The 16,724-nt window shown below is 66.6% G+C and overlaps 4 protein-coding genes across 9 annotated transcripts; 3 read left to right on the forward strand and 1 right to left on the reverse strand.

Annotated features, from left to right (window-relative positions):
- Positions 1–24: 24 nt before the first annotated feature.
- Positions 25–4,773, forward strand: HROB (homologous recombination factor with OB-fold). Of its 5 annotated transcripts, XM_062508111.1 has the most exons (11): positions 123–372; positions 933–983; positions 1,111–1,974; positions 2,196–2,279; positions 2,417–2,557; positions 2,793–2,901; positions 2,980–3,065; positions 3,478–3,582; positions 3,717–3,906; positions 4,032–4,146; positions 4,656–4,773. In XM_062508111.1, the coding sequence occupies exons 1-10, from the start codon at positions 295–297 to the stop codon at positions 4,103–4,105; spliced, it is 1,782 nt and encodes a 593-aa protein (XP_062364095.1). In that variant the 5' UTR covers positions 123–294; the 3' UTR covers positions 4,106–4,146; positions 4,656–4,773. The 5 variants fall into 5 exon arrangements, with proteins under 5 accessions (XP_062364097.1, XP_062364098.1, XP_062364095.1 ...); XM_062508113.1 differs by lacking the exons at positions 123–372; positions 4,656–4,773 and adding an exon at positions 25–104 and having other exon boundaries at positions 4,032–4,318; XM_062508110.1 differs by lacking the exon at positions 4,656–4,773 and having other exon boundaries at positions 4,032–4,318.
- On the forward strand, positions 4,411–6,859 carry ASB16 (ankyrin repeat and SOCS box containing 16). Its single transcript, XM_062508115.1, has 5 exons — positions 4,411–4,939; positions 5,216–5,483; positions 5,699–6,191; positions 6,271–6,384; positions 6,454–6,859. The coding sequence occupies exons 1-5, from the start codon at positions 4,630–4,632 to the stop codon at positions 6,637–6,639; spliced, it is 1,371 nt and encodes a 456-aa protein (XP_062364099.1). The 5' UTR covers positions 4,411–4,629; the 3' UTR covers positions 6,640–6,859.
- A 279-nt stretch (positions 6,860–7,138) lies between these two features.
- On the forward strand, positions 7,139–9,175 carry TMUB2 (transmembrane and ubiquitin like domain containing 2). 2 transcript variants are annotated; one of them, XM_062507988.1, is made up of 3 exons: positions 7,139–7,246; positions 7,479–8,264; positions 8,555–9,175. In XM_062507988.1, the coding sequence occupies exons 2-3, from the start codon at positions 7,783–7,785 to the stop codon at positions 8,922–8,924; spliced, it is 852 nt and encodes a 283-aa protein (XP_062363972.1). In that variant the 5' UTR covers positions 7,139–7,246; positions 7,479–7,782; the 3' UTR covers positions 8,925–9,175. The 2 variants fall into 2 exon arrangements, with proteins under 2 accessions (XP_062363972.1, XP_062363971.1); XM_062507987.1 differs by lacking the exon at positions 7,139–7,246 and having other exon boundaries at positions 7,277–8,264.
- A 1,309-nt stretch (positions 9,176–10,484) lies between these two features.
- On the reverse strand, positions 10,485–16,485 carry ATXN7L3 (ataxin 7 like 3). Its single transcript, XM_062507881.1, has 13 exons — positions 16,296–16,485; positions 14,656–14,762; positions 14,438–14,570; positions 13,874–14,045; positions 13,201–13,298; positions 12,976–12,998; positions 12,851–12,896; positions 12,571–12,602; positions 12,388–12,456; positions 12,088–12,131; positions 11,910–11,981; positions 11,531–11,664; positions 10,485–11,245 (listed from the first exon to the last, which is right to left on the reverse strand). The coding sequence occupies exons 2-13, from the start codon at positions 14,704–14,706 to the stop codon at positions 11,097–11,099; spliced, it is 1,023 nt and encodes a 340-aa protein (XP_062363865.1). The 5' UTR covers positions 14,707–14,762; positions 16,296–16,485; the 3' UTR covers positions 10,485–11,096.
- Positions 16,486–16,724: the final 239 nt, after the last annotated feature.

Below are 16,724 nucleotides of genomic sequence, written 5' to 3' on the forward strand. Positions count from 1 at the left end.
AGCGAGAGAGCGTGGAGCGCTGGCAGTACGCTGAGATCGTGTGAGGGTACGCGGATGCGTGAGCTTGCAATGCCACGCGTGTGCGTGACGGGTCACAGGCCATGGTATGAACGCATGCGCGTGCCGCGTGCTGGGCTGCCTCACACACACGTGGGGTCGCCCAGGAGCTCGGTGCGTAGCCACTCGTGCGTGAACACACGCGTGTGAACACGCGTGTGCAGCACGCCAGGCTCAGAAGGGCACACACGGTGCCCGTAGGCAGCTGCACATCACGGACACGGGACACAGACAGACATGCGTGTGCAGGACACACAGACACACGCGTGTGCCTTTACCGGCCGTAGCACCCCCTCGTGCCTTTGCCCACCTTGTGTGAGTGTAGCAGGCCCGGTTTGGGGTGGGGGGGCACTCAGCCTGTGCCGCGGGGCCGTACGGGGATGAATCACACCGGGTCGGGACCGCGCTGAGTCACCGGCGGCGCCGCGGGGCCCGGCCGTGTGACGCGGGGGCACACGCGTGTGCACATGTGACACACGCGGGGAAAGGGGGTGCGTGGCCCTTTAAGGGGCGCGGCCGCGCTTCCTGCCCGCCGCCAGGTGGCGCGCGGCGCCGCAGGGGAAGTTCCGCCCCTTCCCCGGGCGGCCGCGGGTTCGAGTCCCGGCCCCGCCGCTTCCGCCTCCGGGGCCGGGCCGGGGTCGCGCCGCTGCCATGGTAACGGGGCCGGGGGGACGGAGGCGGGTTTGGGGTCCCCTGGGACAGATCTGGGGGCTCCAGGGTGGGACGGGGGACCCCACAAAGGGATCTGCGGGGTCCCCTCGGTGCGGTGTGGTGCCCGCGGTGACCCCGGGCTGGGGCGGAAACCTCCGGGACCACCGAGGGCCCCCCAGCTGGGTGTGTCCCTCCCGGTCCCATTCTTCCCCCTTTTCCCATAGTCCTGCCACTTCCAGAAGCTTTTTGGGACGGACGGGGAGCTGGAGGACGAGGTGAGGGACCCCTCCCATGACCTGGAGACCCCCGCCAGGCTCGGGGTGCCCAGAGCTGCTCATCCCGCGGTGGAATCCCGGGGAGCGCCCGGAGCCCTTTGCATTCCCGCTGTTTGTTTGCCCACAGGATTTCCTCTCCGCTGTGGAAGATGCAGAGAATCAGTTTGTGATCCCCGGGCATTCCTCATCCAGCATCGTCCCGGTTCTTCCCAGTAAAGCCCATCCCAGTAAAGCCCCCACCCTCCGGCCCCTCCCCGGGCAGGGCGAGCATCCCGTGGGATTAAGGGATCCCCCATGCTGGGGAGCAGCCCCCCAGGATGAGCTGGACAATGACCTTTTCCTGGCTGCCTGCAGGGAGCTGGAGGGGCCCCAAGGGCCGGTGGTGTCCCCGGTGCCCCCCGAGCACAGCCAGAAGCCGCCATGGAAGTGCCCAGGGAAGGAGAACACTCAGGAATGTGGGATCCCTAAAAAGCTTAGGGTGGGAGAGGAGCTGGTCCCCGGCTCCAGGCAGCTGCAGGACAGGCAGGGCCCCCTCCCCAGTCCCAAACTGGTGCTGCGGCCCAGCACAGCCGGTGCCTGTGCCCCCAGACCTCCCCCTTCCCTGGGAGAGCCAGGGAGCTCTGGAGGGTCCGTGCCTGCTCCAGGGGCTCCATTCCTGAGGCCTGGCCAAGCATGCCTAGGGGGGGTCAGCTCCTCGGTGCCCTGCACCCCCCCAGCACAGAGCTGCCCCCAGCCCCAGCTGCCCCCCAGACCCCCCTCGGGCCCCCCCAGCTCTGTGGAGTCTCTGAGGCCTCTGCTCCAGCAGCCCCCCGGCCCCCCAAAACCCCCCACGGCTCCCAACGCTCCTGGACCCCCAAAGCCCCCCGTGGTCACCAACCACCTGGTGCAGCTGGTGACAGCAGCCAGCAAAGCCCCCGGCAGCCTCCCCCGAGCCCCCCTGCGCAGGGAGAGCCGGCGATTCCCGGGGCCAGCTGGGCTCCTGCCCCAGCAGGTGGGGAATGGGATGGGGATGGGGATGGGGATGGGGATGGGGATGGGATTGGATGAGAATGGGAAAAGCATGGGAACTGGGATAAGGATGCGGTAGGGATGGGGATGGGGTCAGGAATGCTGTGGGTGGGGATGAGGGTGGGATGTGGGCTGGGATAGGATGGGATGGGAGCAGCTGATGAAGCCAAGCAGATCCCTGGACATCTCTCCCTCTCCCACAAGCGCTCTGGGAAGCTGCTGGAGGAGATCCTGGTGTCTGCTCCCCAAACTCCAGCTCACGGGGCTGTGGCAAAGCCACGGGCTCAGGTAACCCCCTCTTCCCACCCCTGCTCCAGCAGATCCCACTGGGAATACCACCAGTGCTGCTGGGGGCTCCCAGAGTGGGATGCTGGGTGGGGAGGGAGCCCTTGGGGCTCCATGACTGTGGATGTTCCTGACCCCAGGCACTGCCCAGCTCCCCACTGCCCTCGGAGGAGGATTTCGGGAAGGGGCCCTGGCTGGCCATGAAGACGGAGCTGGGACTGGATGAGAGGGACCCTGGCTGCTTCCTCCACACCTACAGCGTGGTCATGGTGCTCCGCAAGGTGAGGGAGGCCCAGGATTCAGCTTCCTGCTCTTCCCTCACCCCTTGGAGCTGCTTTTAGGGCTGGGAATCTGTGGGGACAGGGGCTGAGCTGAACACAGACATCCACATCCCCGTGGGTGACGAGGGCTGTAGAATCCTGGAATATCCCACATGGCAAGGGACCCACAAGGATCACGGGGTTCAACTCCCAGCCCTGCCCAGAGTTACCCCAAAATCCCCCTTGTGCTGTGCAGGCAGCCTTGAAGCAGCTCCCAAAAAACAAAGTCCCCAGCATGGCTGTGATGATCAAGACCCTGACTAAGAGCAGCGCCGGCGCCAGCGCCGTGTTCCGGGACCCCACAGGTGAGTGGGGCTGTGCCTGTGCCCCGGGGGGCTCCCGCCTGCCCCTCCCGGGGCTCAGGGGTCCCGTGCTCGTTGCAGGGGAGATGCAGGGCACGCTGCACCGGCTGCTGCTGGAGCAGAGGCAGAGCGAGCTCCGCGCCGGCTCCGTGCTGCTCCTGAGGCAGGTGAGGAGAGCTGGGGGGGCTGCTTTTCCCACAGGCAGCAGGGTCTCATCCCAGGGAAATGTGGTGTGGGGGACTACCAGGGTGATGATACAGGATCACCCATCCTATTCTCAACCCTGTTAACACCCTGGAACTGTGAATGTGAGTGTTAGAATAAGGGGATAAGAGGAACTAGTTCTTGCTGTATATCCCCGTTCCCATTCCACAACACCCTGGGACTGCAAATATAAACACAAGAAAAGGATCCCCCACAGTTTTGCACCTCGGATTTTTCTCAACTATTCCTAAAATTTCACCTTTCATCCTAAAATTTCCCTAAATGGGGAACTGTGACTTTGGGGGTTCGTCCAGGAGCTGCTCTGCAGGCAGGAGCTGGAGCTGGCACTGCCCCCTCTGTCTGCCCTCCCTGCAGGTCGGGGTCTTCTCCCCCTCCCACCGCAACCACTACCTCAACGTGACCCCCAACAACCTCCTCCGGATCTTCCTGCCTGAGCCCGAGGGCTGCTCCCCCCTCCAGGTGAGGGGGAATGCTGCTAGTGGCCCTGGGGGGACTTCTGGGACCCCCAAGGGGGTCTGGGCTATGGGTACCCCTAAGAGGAGGGGGAAGGGATTGAAAAATCCCCCAATAATCCACCCCCACTGGTTTTGTAGGTCCCTGCCCAGGCTGAGCTGATCCCAGAACCCCCCACGCAGCCCCCCCAGGGTGTCCCTGTTCCTGAGGACTGGGGACAGTCGAGGACAGGCGGACACAGTGCAGAGCAGCATCCTGGGGGCTTCTCCCTGTGCCCACCGAGCTGGGAAGAGCCGGTGGGAGCTGATGGATGTGACGATGTGATGATGGGTGAGTCAGACCCACACTGGGAGGGGAGGAAGAGTTCCCTGTCCTGTGGAAAACAGGGCCTGGTTCCCAACCTGAGCAGTTCCACAATCCCACACCCACAAAACTCACAGATCCCATCCCTGCAGATGACCTGGATGGGCTCCTGGGAGAGCTGCCCGAGGATTTCTTCTCAGCACCAGCACAGGTTGACTGTGGCTGAGGCCAGCAGCTGCTGCCGAGGGTGACGGTGCCAAGGAGCAGGTGACACACCTGCCACCCACCTGCTTCTCTGTGTGTGTCTGTGGTGTTTGTTGTGGAGCTGGGATCTGGGCAGGCCCAGAGGGGACACAGCCTCAGCGCTGTCCCCACTGCTTTGGGCACACTGGCCCCTCTCACTCCCAAGCCTGCATTAAAGGGCTGTTTTGTTTCTGCATCACCTGTGTTCTGTGTCAGCCCTCTGTCCCTTCCCCGGGGTCCCTGCTCCCCCTGGGCAGGAGGGGTCATTCCCACAGGGTTGGGGGGGGGGGTCCCCAGATTCCTCCCCGTGGAACATCCCCACCTTGCACCCACCAACAGGTTAAACTCCCCAGCACCCCGTGACTCTGTTTACCACCCAGGAGTTATTTATAGGGCCCCTGGCTCTGGGATTTGATTCCACATCCGTGTGTGGGGCACGGCCCTATTTATAACACCCAGGGCGCCAGTCGCTGTCCCCCAGATCCCCCCAGCTCCCCCCAACCCTCCATGGCCCAAGAAACCTTTGCCTTCAGCTCCTCGGCGCTGCGCTCGCTGCGGCTGCAGCGGGAGCTGCTGGAGCAGGAGGATCGGCGGCGAGCCCTGGCCCGGCCATCGGCCCCGCGCCGCGTCCTGCCCGGGACCCCCCGCGCCCCCCCGAGCCCCCCCCGGCGGCGCCAGTTCTGCCGGGACCCCGCTGTGCACAATGCCCTCTACGCCGGGGACCTGCCCCGCGTCCAGAACATCTTCAGGGACGAGGCCAGCGCGAATTTGGTGTTGGAGATGGTCAGCGAGGAGTTGGTGTGGTCACCGGAGCAGGGTACGGGGCTGGGGGTGCCACTGGGGGTGGCACTGGGGGTCCTTCCTTTCTTCTCCCTTGTCCCTTCCCTTCCTCTCCCCCCGTAAACAAACGGGGAGCCAGGAACGGGCGTGACAGGTGGGGGTGCAGCTCCAGGTGGGCTGGGGGGAACAGGTGACTGGCCGCCCCAGTTTGAGGGGGACTGGGGGTTCTGGGGCAGGGTGGGTGCACGGGGCAGCCCCCACGGGTGCTGTGGCTGGCTGGGTGCAGGTGAGCAGCCCCCGCTGACCCCCGCAGGGCTGTGGGTGCTGAGCCCCCGCCGGCAGCACACCTCTGCCCTGCGCATCGCCGCCGCCCGCGGCTACGAGGACTGTGCCCGGCACCTCCTGCTGCGGGGGGCGGCCGTGGATGCCGTGGTGGGGGGCCGGGCCCCCCTGCATGACAGCGCGGCCGCCCCCCACCCCAACTGCGCCCGCCTGCTCCTGGCCTTCGGCGCCGACCCCAACGTGCTGAGCTCCGACGGCTCGGCCCCGCTGCACCTCTGCACTGCTCCACACAGCCTCAGGTACGGGGGGCACCTGCAAGAGAGGATTTCACCCCGCCCGTGAAATCATCGCTCCTGCCCCACCCACACAATCTGGGAGCCAGGGACGAGTGGGGTGTCCTGGTAGGGTCCCTGAGGTGTCCCACGGGAGACACGTGTCCCTGGCATGTCCTGGTCGCGTCCCGTGGGTGCCACGTCTCTCCAAAATGTCCCCTCACCCTCTTCACCCGTTCCAGGTGTGCGGAGCTGCTGCTGGCGCACGGGGCACAGGTGAACCTGGGCACACGTGACCGGCAGGTGACAGCCCTGCACGTGGCCGCGCGCCATGGCCTGGTGGCCCACGTGGAACTGTACCTGCACCACGGCGCCGACCCCTCCCAGCGCACCCACCAGGGCGAGACCCCCCTGAACGCGGCGGCCGCCGCGGCCGAGCGCCCCGAGGACGCCGAGCGGTTCCTGCTGGTGGCCGAGCGGCTGCTGGCGGCCGGCGCCGACCCAGGGGCCGCGGGGCGCAAGGGCCACACGCCGCTGCACAACGCCTGTGCCAACGGGCACCCCGCGCTAGCCCGGCTGCTGCTGCGCCACGGCGCCGATGCCGCCGTCCCCAACAGCGCCGGGGACACCCCCATGGACTGCGCCCTCCACGCTGTGCTCGAGTACCGGGAGCAGCGGCCCGAGGAGATCCTCGCGCTCCTGCTCGACCACGGAGCCCTCCCCGCGCGCCCCAAGGTGGGGGACGGGGGTGACGGGGGGCACGGGGAGGTGGCAGTGGCGCTGTCACACCCCGGTGACGCAGCTCTGCCGGCAGATGCTCAGGTTGTGCTGCCAGCACCCGCCGGCGCTGGAGGTGATGCTCAACGCCTACGACCGCGTGCCCCCCACTGACGGCTGGGTGGAGGCCGTGCCCCCGGAGCTGTGGGAGGTAAGGGGGTGTCCTGGGCTGTGCCCATGTCCCAGCCCCAGCCTGCTGACCCCCGTGTCCCCCATGCAGGAGCACCAGGAGTTCTATGCCTCAGCCGTGCGCATGGCGGGACGGCCACGGCGGCTGCAGCACCTGGCACGTGTGGCCATCCGGCGTCACCTGGGCACCCGCTGTCACGCTGCTGTCCCCAAGCTGGCACTGCCACCCCCCTTGCGCCGCTACCTCCAGCTGCCAATTGAGGGTCTCATCTCCTGAGGGCACTCCATGTATCCCCACTGGTGTCCCCTTCATGTGTCCCCTCCGTGTCCCCAGCGGTGTCCACTTGCTGCGTCCCCCCAGTGCCCTGGTGACAATAAAGGACGTGGCAGAGGTGGCTCTTGAGACGTCTTTGCCCCTGTGGGACCAGGGTGACCGATGGCAACTGCTGTGGGGACAATGGGCTGTGGGACCAGGGGACAGGGGTGGCACAGGGGATGAGGTGAGACAGAGCCAGGTGGGTCACAGGTGGCAGGGAGGGGACAGATGGACCCTGGAGGATGGGGGGGCCGTGGGGGGGTGACAGCCGCGGGGGGTCCGGTCCTGGGGGGGGCGGGGGGGGCCGGCCCGGCCCGGTCCTGGGGGTTCCCACGATGCTCCCGAGACCCCGCCCCGCCGCGACCGTGACCACGCCCCCACAGACTCCGCCCACAATGAATAACCGCCCACTCCTAGCCACGCCCACTCTGGACTAGCTCCTCCCCATTGACCCCGCCCACGGGGCGCGGCTGTGACGTAACTGCCGCGCGCCCGCGGCCGCTCCCGCCCCCTGGCGGCGGCGCTCTGTGACGTGGCGCTTCCGGCGCGCGGGCGGCGGCGGGAGGCGGTGAGTGGGGGGGGGTGGGGGGAGTGCACCGGGACCCCCGGGACCGGCAGAGACATCCCTGGATCGCGGGGGTGACAGGAACATAGAGGCACCCCCGGGGCCGGTAGAGATCTCCCCCGAGCAGACGGGGACCGGCAGGCACACACCGGGACCCCCGGGGAGCGGCAGTCCCCCGGTTGCTCCCGCCCGCTGTGCCCGGGCCCCGCTGACCGCATCGCTCTGCTCCGTCCAGGTCGGGGATGGCCTGACCCTGCCCGGCTGGTCACCGAGGGGCTGCGACACCCTCCGGGACCCTCCGCCGGGCCCGGTAACCTGAGCGCAGCGCTGCCGGTTCGGTGCCTCGGGAGTGAGGAGGAAAATCCGCAGCGAGGAGCTCCCGTCCCTGCGGTCTCCGGGCACCGGGAGCAGCCCCGGGGTCTGTTCTGAGTCCGAAAGTGGCACCGGGGCCGGCCCTGCGGTCCCCGCTTCCGCCGCATAGATCGGTCACACCGGACACCGGGAGGTCGAGCCGGGGATAACGCGCGGGGGTAGCGGCGATGGAGCCCCCGGCCGCTCCCCTCATCCCGGGGGTGGGGGACGAGGTGACGCTGGTGGCCGGGGTGGCCGTGCTGACGCTGGCGCTGGTGCTGGCCTGGCTGTCCACGTACGTGGCCGATGGCAGCAGCCAGGTCCTGGGCACCGGGGACGCGGCCGTCATCCGCCTCGGGCCCCTCCCGCCGTACGCGGGGCCCGCGGGGGCGGCCGAGGCCCCGGAGCCCCCCGGGGCCCCCGAAAACGCGGAGGAGAAAACAGAGGAGGAAGAGGGGGCGGCGGCACGTGGGGACAGCGGGAGCCCCCCCGATCCCGGCCTGGAGCAGCTGCTGGACGCCCGGAGCTTGGCCCAAGGCTCCGCTGAGCTCGGTACCCCCGGGACGGGGGACGCGTGCCCCGGCCTCATCAAGATCCGCCTGAAGTTCCTCAACGACACCGAGGAGGTGGCGGTGGCGCGGCCCGAGGACACCGTGGGGATTCTCAAGAGGTGAGTCCCGAGGGACGGGGCACAAGGCGAGCGCTGCCGCGTTGTCAGTCTCCCCGCCCCGGCCGCAAAACAGCCCCGTCCCACGGAACGGGGGAGGCCTTTTATCCCTCTCGCTGTGCCAAAAATACCGAGGGCTGTGGGCTTGAAAACAACGAGTTTAAAAGAGACGGTGGTGGTGCGGTGGCAGTGCCATCGCTGTCCCTTCCCCGTTTAACACCGGGGGGTTTCCACCCCAGGTGGGTCCACGAGCGCCGTCTCTGCCACCTCCGACCTCTTCCCTCTTCCCGCAGCAAATGCTTCCCGGGCCAGGAGAGCCAGATGAAGCTCATCTACCGCGGGCAGCTGCTGCAGGACCAGGCGAGGACGCTGCGCTCGCTCCGCATCACCGACAACTGTGTCATCCACTGCCACCGCTCCCGGGGGACCACCGCGGCCACCCCTGCCCTGCCCGACCCCGGCCCCGCCGGCCCCACGGCCCCCGGGCTGCCCCTGGGCGGGGGGACCCTCATGGTGCCCACGGTCATGGTGGTGCTGGCGCTGGGCTGGTATTTCCGCATCAACTACCGGCAGCTCTTCACGGCCCCGGCCACCGTGTCCCTGATCGGTGTCACCGTCCTGGTCACCTTCCTGGCCTTCGGGGTGTACGGACAGGCGGGATGAGGCAGCAAGGGGCTGGGGGGGGGGCACCTCGGTGTCCCTGTCCTCGGTGTCCCTGTCCTCGTGCTGTGACCGGAGCCACCATGCACGTCCCAACCTTGCAGCCGGACTTTACCCCCAAAAAAGGGGCTGCACCCCTCTCCCCAAACTCCGTTTCCCAGCTCTGGGAGAGTGGGACAGCACTGGAACGGGCCGTGGCTTCTTCCCAAGCCTCAAAAAAGGACTTTTTAAAGCAAATAAAAGGTGTCAAGTCACCCCAGTGGTTGCCTTCCTGCCCTGGGGGCTGCTCTCTCCCACCCACCCACACTTTTGGGGAGTTATAAAAACAAATCCAGCCTCACCCGTGGTGAGTGGAGTGGGGGGAGATGGGTGGTGGGGGTGTACAGGCCCTGCTTAATTAACGAGCCATAATTAATGCCAGGGATACCAAGTCAAGATGCAGTTTTATTTACAGGGGCAGCCACAACCCACTCACGGGACACACAGACCTCACAAGGGCTCAGCTCCCCCCCCCCCCCGAGGGGGGGGACACGCAGAAACACCGGGGGGGGGGGGGGGCGAGGGCATTGACCTGGGGGGAATCACAGGGCATGGTCTGAGCCCCCCCAAGCCCCCCTGGACCCCAAATTGCCGTGCCTCTCCTGCAGCTGGAGGGGCTCAGGCTGCCTCCCCCGCAACACCCCTCCAGCTCTCCGTGCCTACCCCGCCTCCCCCAGGCAGTTTGGGGTGGTCCCCCAGGTTTTTGGGTGCCTACAGCCCCATCTGCGGGCCCCGGGGCACGCAAAGGCCAGCTTGGCATGCTCCAGTGGCCAGACACCCCCAGCCCCAACAGGAGGGACCACACGGGGGTCCCCATGCAGTGGGGGGGGGGGGCACAGCATTCTGAGGTGCCCAGGTCTCTGCAGGACCCCCCAGCCCAGCCTTTAGCAGCAGTTTGAAAACAATAGTGAATCCAGAGTCGAGAGCACCATAATTTGTGAGTCCCAGCGAAAGGACGAGCCACGGCACCGGGCTTCAGGAACAGACACAGCCCCCCCGGGACATATGGCCAAATGGGGGGGTCAGACAGCCATGGGAGGGGACAGTGGAGGGGACGGAGCCAACTCTGTCCCCAGCCCAGCCCCTGCCATGGAGAAGAGCTGCAGGGAGGGGAGGGGTCCCATGGCAGGGCGTGACCTGGATCCAGCCAGAGGGACCTGTCCCCCCCGGCCCGCACAGCGGGGCACTGGTCCCGGCCCCCTCCAACAAAAGCAGGGCCTGTGGGGGGTGCAAACACCCAGCAGAGCTGGGGGGGGTGTCCCAGTGACCCCCCCCCCAAGTGCAGCAGCAGGTCCCCAAGCATTTGTGGAGGGGACACAGCTGCCCTGGGGACATGGAATGGGGGGCTCTGTGCTGAAGCCAGGCTATGCTTTCCCCCCAGTTCTGCTCCATGCCCAGTTCCCCCATGGAGGTCCCTGGCAGGTTGGGGCTTAGGGTCCCCCCTCCCCAAACAGTTTGGCACAGGGATGGTTACAGCAGCTCCCCCCACACCCAGACCCACCCCCAAACAGCCCCAAACATGAAGGATGCAGCATGCAGCCCCCTGTTACCCCCCCTGTGTGGGCACTGCCAGGCCTCCAAGACCCCCAACAGCTGAATGCAGGCACAGCTGAACAGATCTGGGGGGTGACAGGGTGCCCACTTGTCCTCTGAGTGGGAAACACCCCCTCCCGTGTGACCTCCCCTCCTGAGCCAGCCCGACCAGCAAGTGCCAGCCCAGGGCAAGGTGGGGGGGCAGCTCCAGAGTGGGGGGCTCACCCCAGAACAGGGGGGATTTAGAACGCCCCTGACCCAGGCCCAGACCTGCCCAGGGTGTACAGGTGCCCCCCACCCCACTGGGGTAAGTGAGGAGGAGGTGTGGGAGGTTTGGGGTGCTGGGAGGGAAAGGAGGGGCTGTAGTCCAATGTGCAGGGGAGACGCCCCAACAGGAGCCCCGCGTACAAAAACTGTCACAGAATAAATAGAGGCACCGGGGCGGGGGGGAGGAAGGGGGGCACAAATGGAGGCTCCCCAAATCCAGCCCCACTCCAGCAGTGGCCGAGTCCTCCGTGCTCCGGTACCCGCGTTGTGCCCGGGGGCTGGCCTGGCCCCTGTCCGTCCCTCTGTCCGTCCTGCCCCTCCCCAGCTCCGCAGGGCTCAGTTGATGTCGTCATAGATGCTGGGGGTGTGTGGGGCGGGGGGCTTGGGCTTCTTCTTCTTGCTGGAGCCGAGCCCTGGGGCACTGCTCACCAGCCCCAGGTGGGGCTTCTTCTTCTTGGTCTTGCGGGACTCAGAGTTGTTTGTACCTGGCGAGGGGAGAAAAGGAAGAAATGGGAGCGTCAGGGAGGAGATGGGCCCCAAAACAGAGTGTATAATGCACAATTCTGGTCAAGACCCCAAAATGTTCCTCCCTCTCCCAGGTGGGGGACAAGGTGCTCCAGGCTTTGCAGCCACAATCTGTTCAACCCCTCTTGTACTGGGGAGATGCCACAACAGGCAGTTTTGCCACCACAGAGTGATCTATGCCCCAGGACTTGCCCCTCAGAGGGGTCTGTGCCCCAGGATTTGTGCCCCAGCCCCTGAACACTCACTGGCTTTGGAGGAGGCTGAGTCGGAGGGGGAGATGTCGGAGGAGCCGTCCCACTGCAGGCGGCTCATGAGGGCCTGGCTCTCGGCCACCTCGAAGCTGTCGTTCTCCACCGCACCCTCAGCCTCGGGCAGGGACCTGGGCACAGAAGTCACAGAGGGATGGTGGGGACAGAACCCTCCCAAATGCCAGGGGGTTGCCCGGGGACTCAGCCCAGCCCCCACCACCCCACGGGGCTGCAAATCTCAACCTCAGCCCTGGGCTCCCATCCTCTCCAGGCCTCCCCAGGGCTGTCCCTGTCCCCAGTCCCACCTGAGCACCCCGTGCAGCCCCCCAGTCCCAGTTCCATGTGACCTCGGGACCCCAGGTCTGCAGCCACTTACGCAGAGGGCCCGAGGAGGTAAACCCGGACTGCCCTGCGCTGCTCATCCGTGTGCTGGGGACACCGCAGGGACCTGGGGACGAGACACGGGACTGAGATGGGGCTTCCCCCTTCCACAGCCACGGGGGCATGCTGGGGACCCTGGGGAGCTCCCCAGAGTGAGCAGGGCCAGGCTTCACCTGGTGCACATCTTCTTGGTGTGTTCAGAGATGACCCCGCATTGCTGGGGAGGGAAAAACAAGCAGGAGAGTTTGGGGGGACAGGTGAGTTTGGGGGGACAGGTGAGTGACCCCTGCACCATCCCAGCCCTGGGCACCCCTGTCTCACAGTGCTCTGTCCCACTGCCCCACAATCAGGATGTATGTCCCCATTCCCAGCCTGGAACCAGCCCCAGTGGGAGAGTTCCCAGGGGTCCCCTCCCTGGCGGTGCTCCCCTGTCCAGCTGGGAGGGGGCCCCTCCTACCCCCCCAGCCCCACACCGTGGTCAGCAGTGTCCGCAGCTCCTCGGGGCCCAGCGTCTCATAGTTGATACCAGCCGAGTTGCTGTACTGGGAGGGGGCAGAAAGCAGGGTCAGGGCTGGGAGGACCCTCCTGGGGGGCCATACAGGCCCCTGGGGAGGCAGAGGAGGGACTGGCAGCCATGTCCCCCATCCCAGGCTCACCTTGAAGGGATCAGGGTTCCCACCGATCTCACCTGGGAGGGAGGAAAGGTGAAGGGGGTGCTGCCCACAGCCTGGGCCTGCCTGGGACCCGCAGGGCCCCCTCCCACCGGCCCCAGCCAGGGAGAGCCCCGCCTCCCCACAGCCCCCACCCATTAGAGCCCCACCCACTCAAAATAACCCCACCCCTACATGTGCCCCACCCATCCAAGACCCGCCCCAATTGTGTGAGCCCCTCCCCCATTTTTAGCCCCACCCTGAGGCACCAGCCCCACCCCCTCACCATTTTTGTGTTTCAGGGACTTGGACCTGCGGGGCGAGTTGGGGTTCTGCAACGAGAGGGAGTGTTGGGGGTGTCCTGTGTCTTCCCCGTGCCCCCCACCCTCCCTGCATCCCTCACCCTCTCACCTTATCCGATTTCCTCTTCTTTGCTATGGGGAGAGACACAGAAAGGGAAGATTTCACCTCTTCCCGTGGATGCAGCCCCAAGCCCAGAGCCTCCCCAGGGCTGGGACCACCACAGTCAGCTGCTCCCCCCCTACACCCAGAACCCACCCAGGAGTGAGGTTCAGGGGCCAGGGGGCAGGCAGGATGTGTCCCTCACCCTTCAGGACAGCAAGGACCCCTCCCCACCTTTCTTCTCAGAGCCATAGGACCAGTCGTTGTCATTGATGTCATCGTTGTCCTCCTGGTCACTCTCCGACTTGTTCAGGTTGTTGCTGCTCGCGATCCTGAGTGGGGAGGGGAGCGAGATCATGGTTGGGTTCTGCCCCACGTCCTCCCCTGCACCCCAGAGATTCAGACAGGAATCCCCAGCAGCCACCCAGGCAGAGGCAGCTGGAGTTCCCAGCTCATTTTCCTGGGAGGAACAAACTGGCAGGGAGGAACAAGAGGAGCTCCAGGGCAGAACCAAGCTGGACAACCCCACGATGGAAAGGGAGGACTGGGGAGACCCAAACACCGAACTCACATCCCAGGCTCATCAGTGCCCAAATCCACAACACCTCAGGGAGGAGCCCCAGCCATCCTCAGCCCTCCTCGTGCCTCAGTGTCCCCACGGGACCCCAGCCCATCCCACCTGCCTTTGTGTCCCCATGGGACCCCAGCCCGTCCCAGCTCCCTCGGTGTCCCCACGGGACCCCAGCCCGTCCCAGCTCCCTCGGTGTCCCCACGGGACCCCAGCCCGTCCCAGCTCCCTCGGTGTCCCCACGGGACCCCAGCCCGTCCCAGCTCCCTCGGTGTCCCCACGGGACCCCAGCCCGTCCCAGCTCCCTCGGTGTCCCCACGGGACCCCAGCCCGTCCCACCTGCGGTTGGCGATGCGGCTGCTGTTGCGGCCCATGCCCAGGCACTTCTCCAGGTGAGGGGCGAAGCGCGAGGCCGCGATGCTGCGGCTGCAGTTGGGGCACACGCATTCCTTGTTCTTCCACTGGTTGTACACCTGCCCAAAGATGTCCACGCCCGGCTGGTCCACGATTTCTGCGGGGGGACACGCTCAGATCCTGCCCTGAGACCCGGAGCATCTGCTCTAGGGGGGTTCTTGGGGCTGCCAGAGCCTCCCCACAGCCTCAGTGGGACTCAGGGGAGCTGAAAACAGTGGCAGTGCTGCCAGGGGGTCTTTGCCACCACACTCCCACCCACACTCCCACCACAGCTGTGCCACCCAGGGCCCCAGCACCTCGTTTTGAGGTTCAGTGACTCCCCCCATTCACCCCTCTGGAACAGTCTGGTCACTGTTGGGGGGACATTTGGATGTTTAATCCCCCTCAAACCCAAATCCCTGTGTGTGGGGACCACCAATTCCCCATGGCCCCTCTGGCAGCAAGGGCTGTCATCAGTCACCCCGACTCTGGGGGACTTTTGGGGCTCACCAAAGTCCTTCATACTGTCGGGGTCTGTGTCATCCAGGAAGAAGTATCCACACTTGACAGCCCGGTGCACCTCGAAGCAGAGCCCCAGGCAGGCATCCTCCACCAGCTCCGTGTAGATCTCGTGTGCGATGGCCTGGGGGCCCAGGGGGGCTGTTAGGGACAGGGGGGACACACGAACACCCCAGGAGACAGAGAGACCCCCAGAATGAGCAGCTCACCTCCAGTTTGCTGTTATCCAGGCCAGACAAAGACATATCCTCCATTTTCATTTGCAGCTGCTTGCAGAGAAGTCACGCTGAACGCTCATAGCACGGGACACAGGGGGCTGGGGGCACGGGGGGAGGTCTCACTGGCACCTCAACCATCTCCTGCAGACCCCTCCCAACCCCCTTCCCAGCCAAAATTCTAGTGCACATCCTGGATGTACCCAAGAGAAAGAGTCCCAGGGTTAAACCATCCAGGAGTGAAGTGGGGCCCTGGGGTTCTCCCAGCTGGTCATGGCCCTCCCCAGCCTGGCATGGATCCCCTCAGGCCATTGGGGGACACTGGCTGCCAAGGGTGGGGCGTCACCTGTGCCCCCCGTGTCCATCCTGTTGTCCCCCAGCTCTCAGGCCAGCCAGGGACATTCCCAGCCTTCACAGAAATGTCAAACCCCCCAAGGACCCCAAATTCACCTCCTGCCTCCCCCCATTGTCTCTGGGCTGTAGGAGAACACAGGGGACTCGGGGTGTCCCCAAACTGTCCCCTCCCAAAAGGAATGGGTTTTGCTGCATCACCCTCCCTTGCAGCAGACGGAGGGGGGACAGGGCAGGGAGGGGACCACTGTGTGTCCCCCCAACATGGGGCCTGGCCTTTCCCCCCCCACAATGGGAGTCTAAAGACCCCAAAGTCATAGTCAGACATCCCCAGCACCCAACCGTGCTGACCAGTGGAACCCCTGACTCTCATGGGGCAGGGGGGCTCTGACCATCCATAGGGATGAGGGGGACACAAGAGGGGCCTCCACATCCCCATAAACACCCCAAGGATTTCTGATCCAAGGATTTCTTCCTTCCACAGCAGAAAGAGGAAACAGGGGCTGGAACTGGCTCAGACCCCAAGACCCCACAGGTTGAGGCAGGAAATGGAGGGGCAGAAGGGAGGGGTTCAGGGGGTCTCCATAGGGCTGGGGGGGCCCAGTGGCTCTCAGGATCAAGGTTTGGGGGTAAGGAAGGAAGGTTCTCAGGACCTGGGTGTCCAGGGGTGGTCCTGGGAGCTCTCAGGAGAGGAGGGTCGGGGGGGCAGACAGGAAAGGGGGGTTAAGGGCAGCTCAGGGGGTTCTCTCGCAGGTCTGGGGGAGACAAGGGAGGGCCCCGGGGCTCATGGGAGTGGATGGAAGAACAGGAAAATGGGGGGGAAAGGGAGAACTCAGGGCCGGGGGGGGAGGGGTCTCACATAGTGCTGGGGGGCCCAGAGAGGGTTGTGTGAACTCTGAGGAATCGGGGGGGGGGGGGGGGGGGGAGGAAAGGGGTTATAAGGGGATGTCAGGAGTGCCCAACAGGTCTGGGGGGTCTGGGAGGGCCCTGGGGGCTCTCAGGTACAGAGCCAGGGAGGGCGAAAGGGAGGCTCAGGACCTGGGGAAGGTTCCGGGGCCTCTTCGGCCGGGGGGTGGGAGGGCACAGGCGGGGCGGTCCCGGGGAGGGTCCCGGGAATGGCCCCGGGCTGATCGCGGGGACCCCGAGAACCGAGGGGAAGGTCCCGGGGCCCCCCAGGGCGGGGTCAGCGGGCCCCTCTCCGGTGCGGCGGGGCCTCACGGCCGGGCAGGGCCTCGGAGAGCGGGAGCTCCGGGCCGGGAGGGGCGGCTCGGGCGGTCACTCACCGGAGCGGAGGGTCCGCCGGGGCGGGGCGGGGCCGGGTCAGCGCCCCCCGCCGCTCAGGCGCGGGGCCCGGTGGCGACTCGCCATGGTCGGGGCCGGTGCGGGGCCGGTGCGGGGCCGGTGCGGGGCCGTGCCGAGCGGACGGAGCGGCCGGGCCGGGCCTGGCGGTGCCTCCGCCCGGCGGCGGCGGCGGCCGAGGGGGGTGAGGGGGGTGAGGGAGGGGCGGGGCGGCGCGCCCGGCGCGCGCACGGCTCCTGCCCCGCCCCCGAAGCCGCGGCCAATCGGGAGGCGCCGTCAGCGGCCGCAGCCAATGGGAGGGGCCGGAGCCGCCGGCGCCGCGCGGGGCCCCGTCAGAGGCGCGGGGTAGGGGCGCGATGGGGGCGGAGCCAGAGAGGGCGGGGCCTAAAGAGGCGGAGTCTAAAGGGGCGGGG

This window comes from Cinclus cinclus, chromosome 24 (assembly GCF_963662255.1).
Source record: "Cinclus cinclus chromosome 24, bCinCin1.1, whole genome shotgun sequence".
Taxonomy (NCBI): Eukaryota; Metazoa; Chordata; class Aves; order Passeriformes; family Cinclidae; genus Cinclus; species Cinclus cinclus.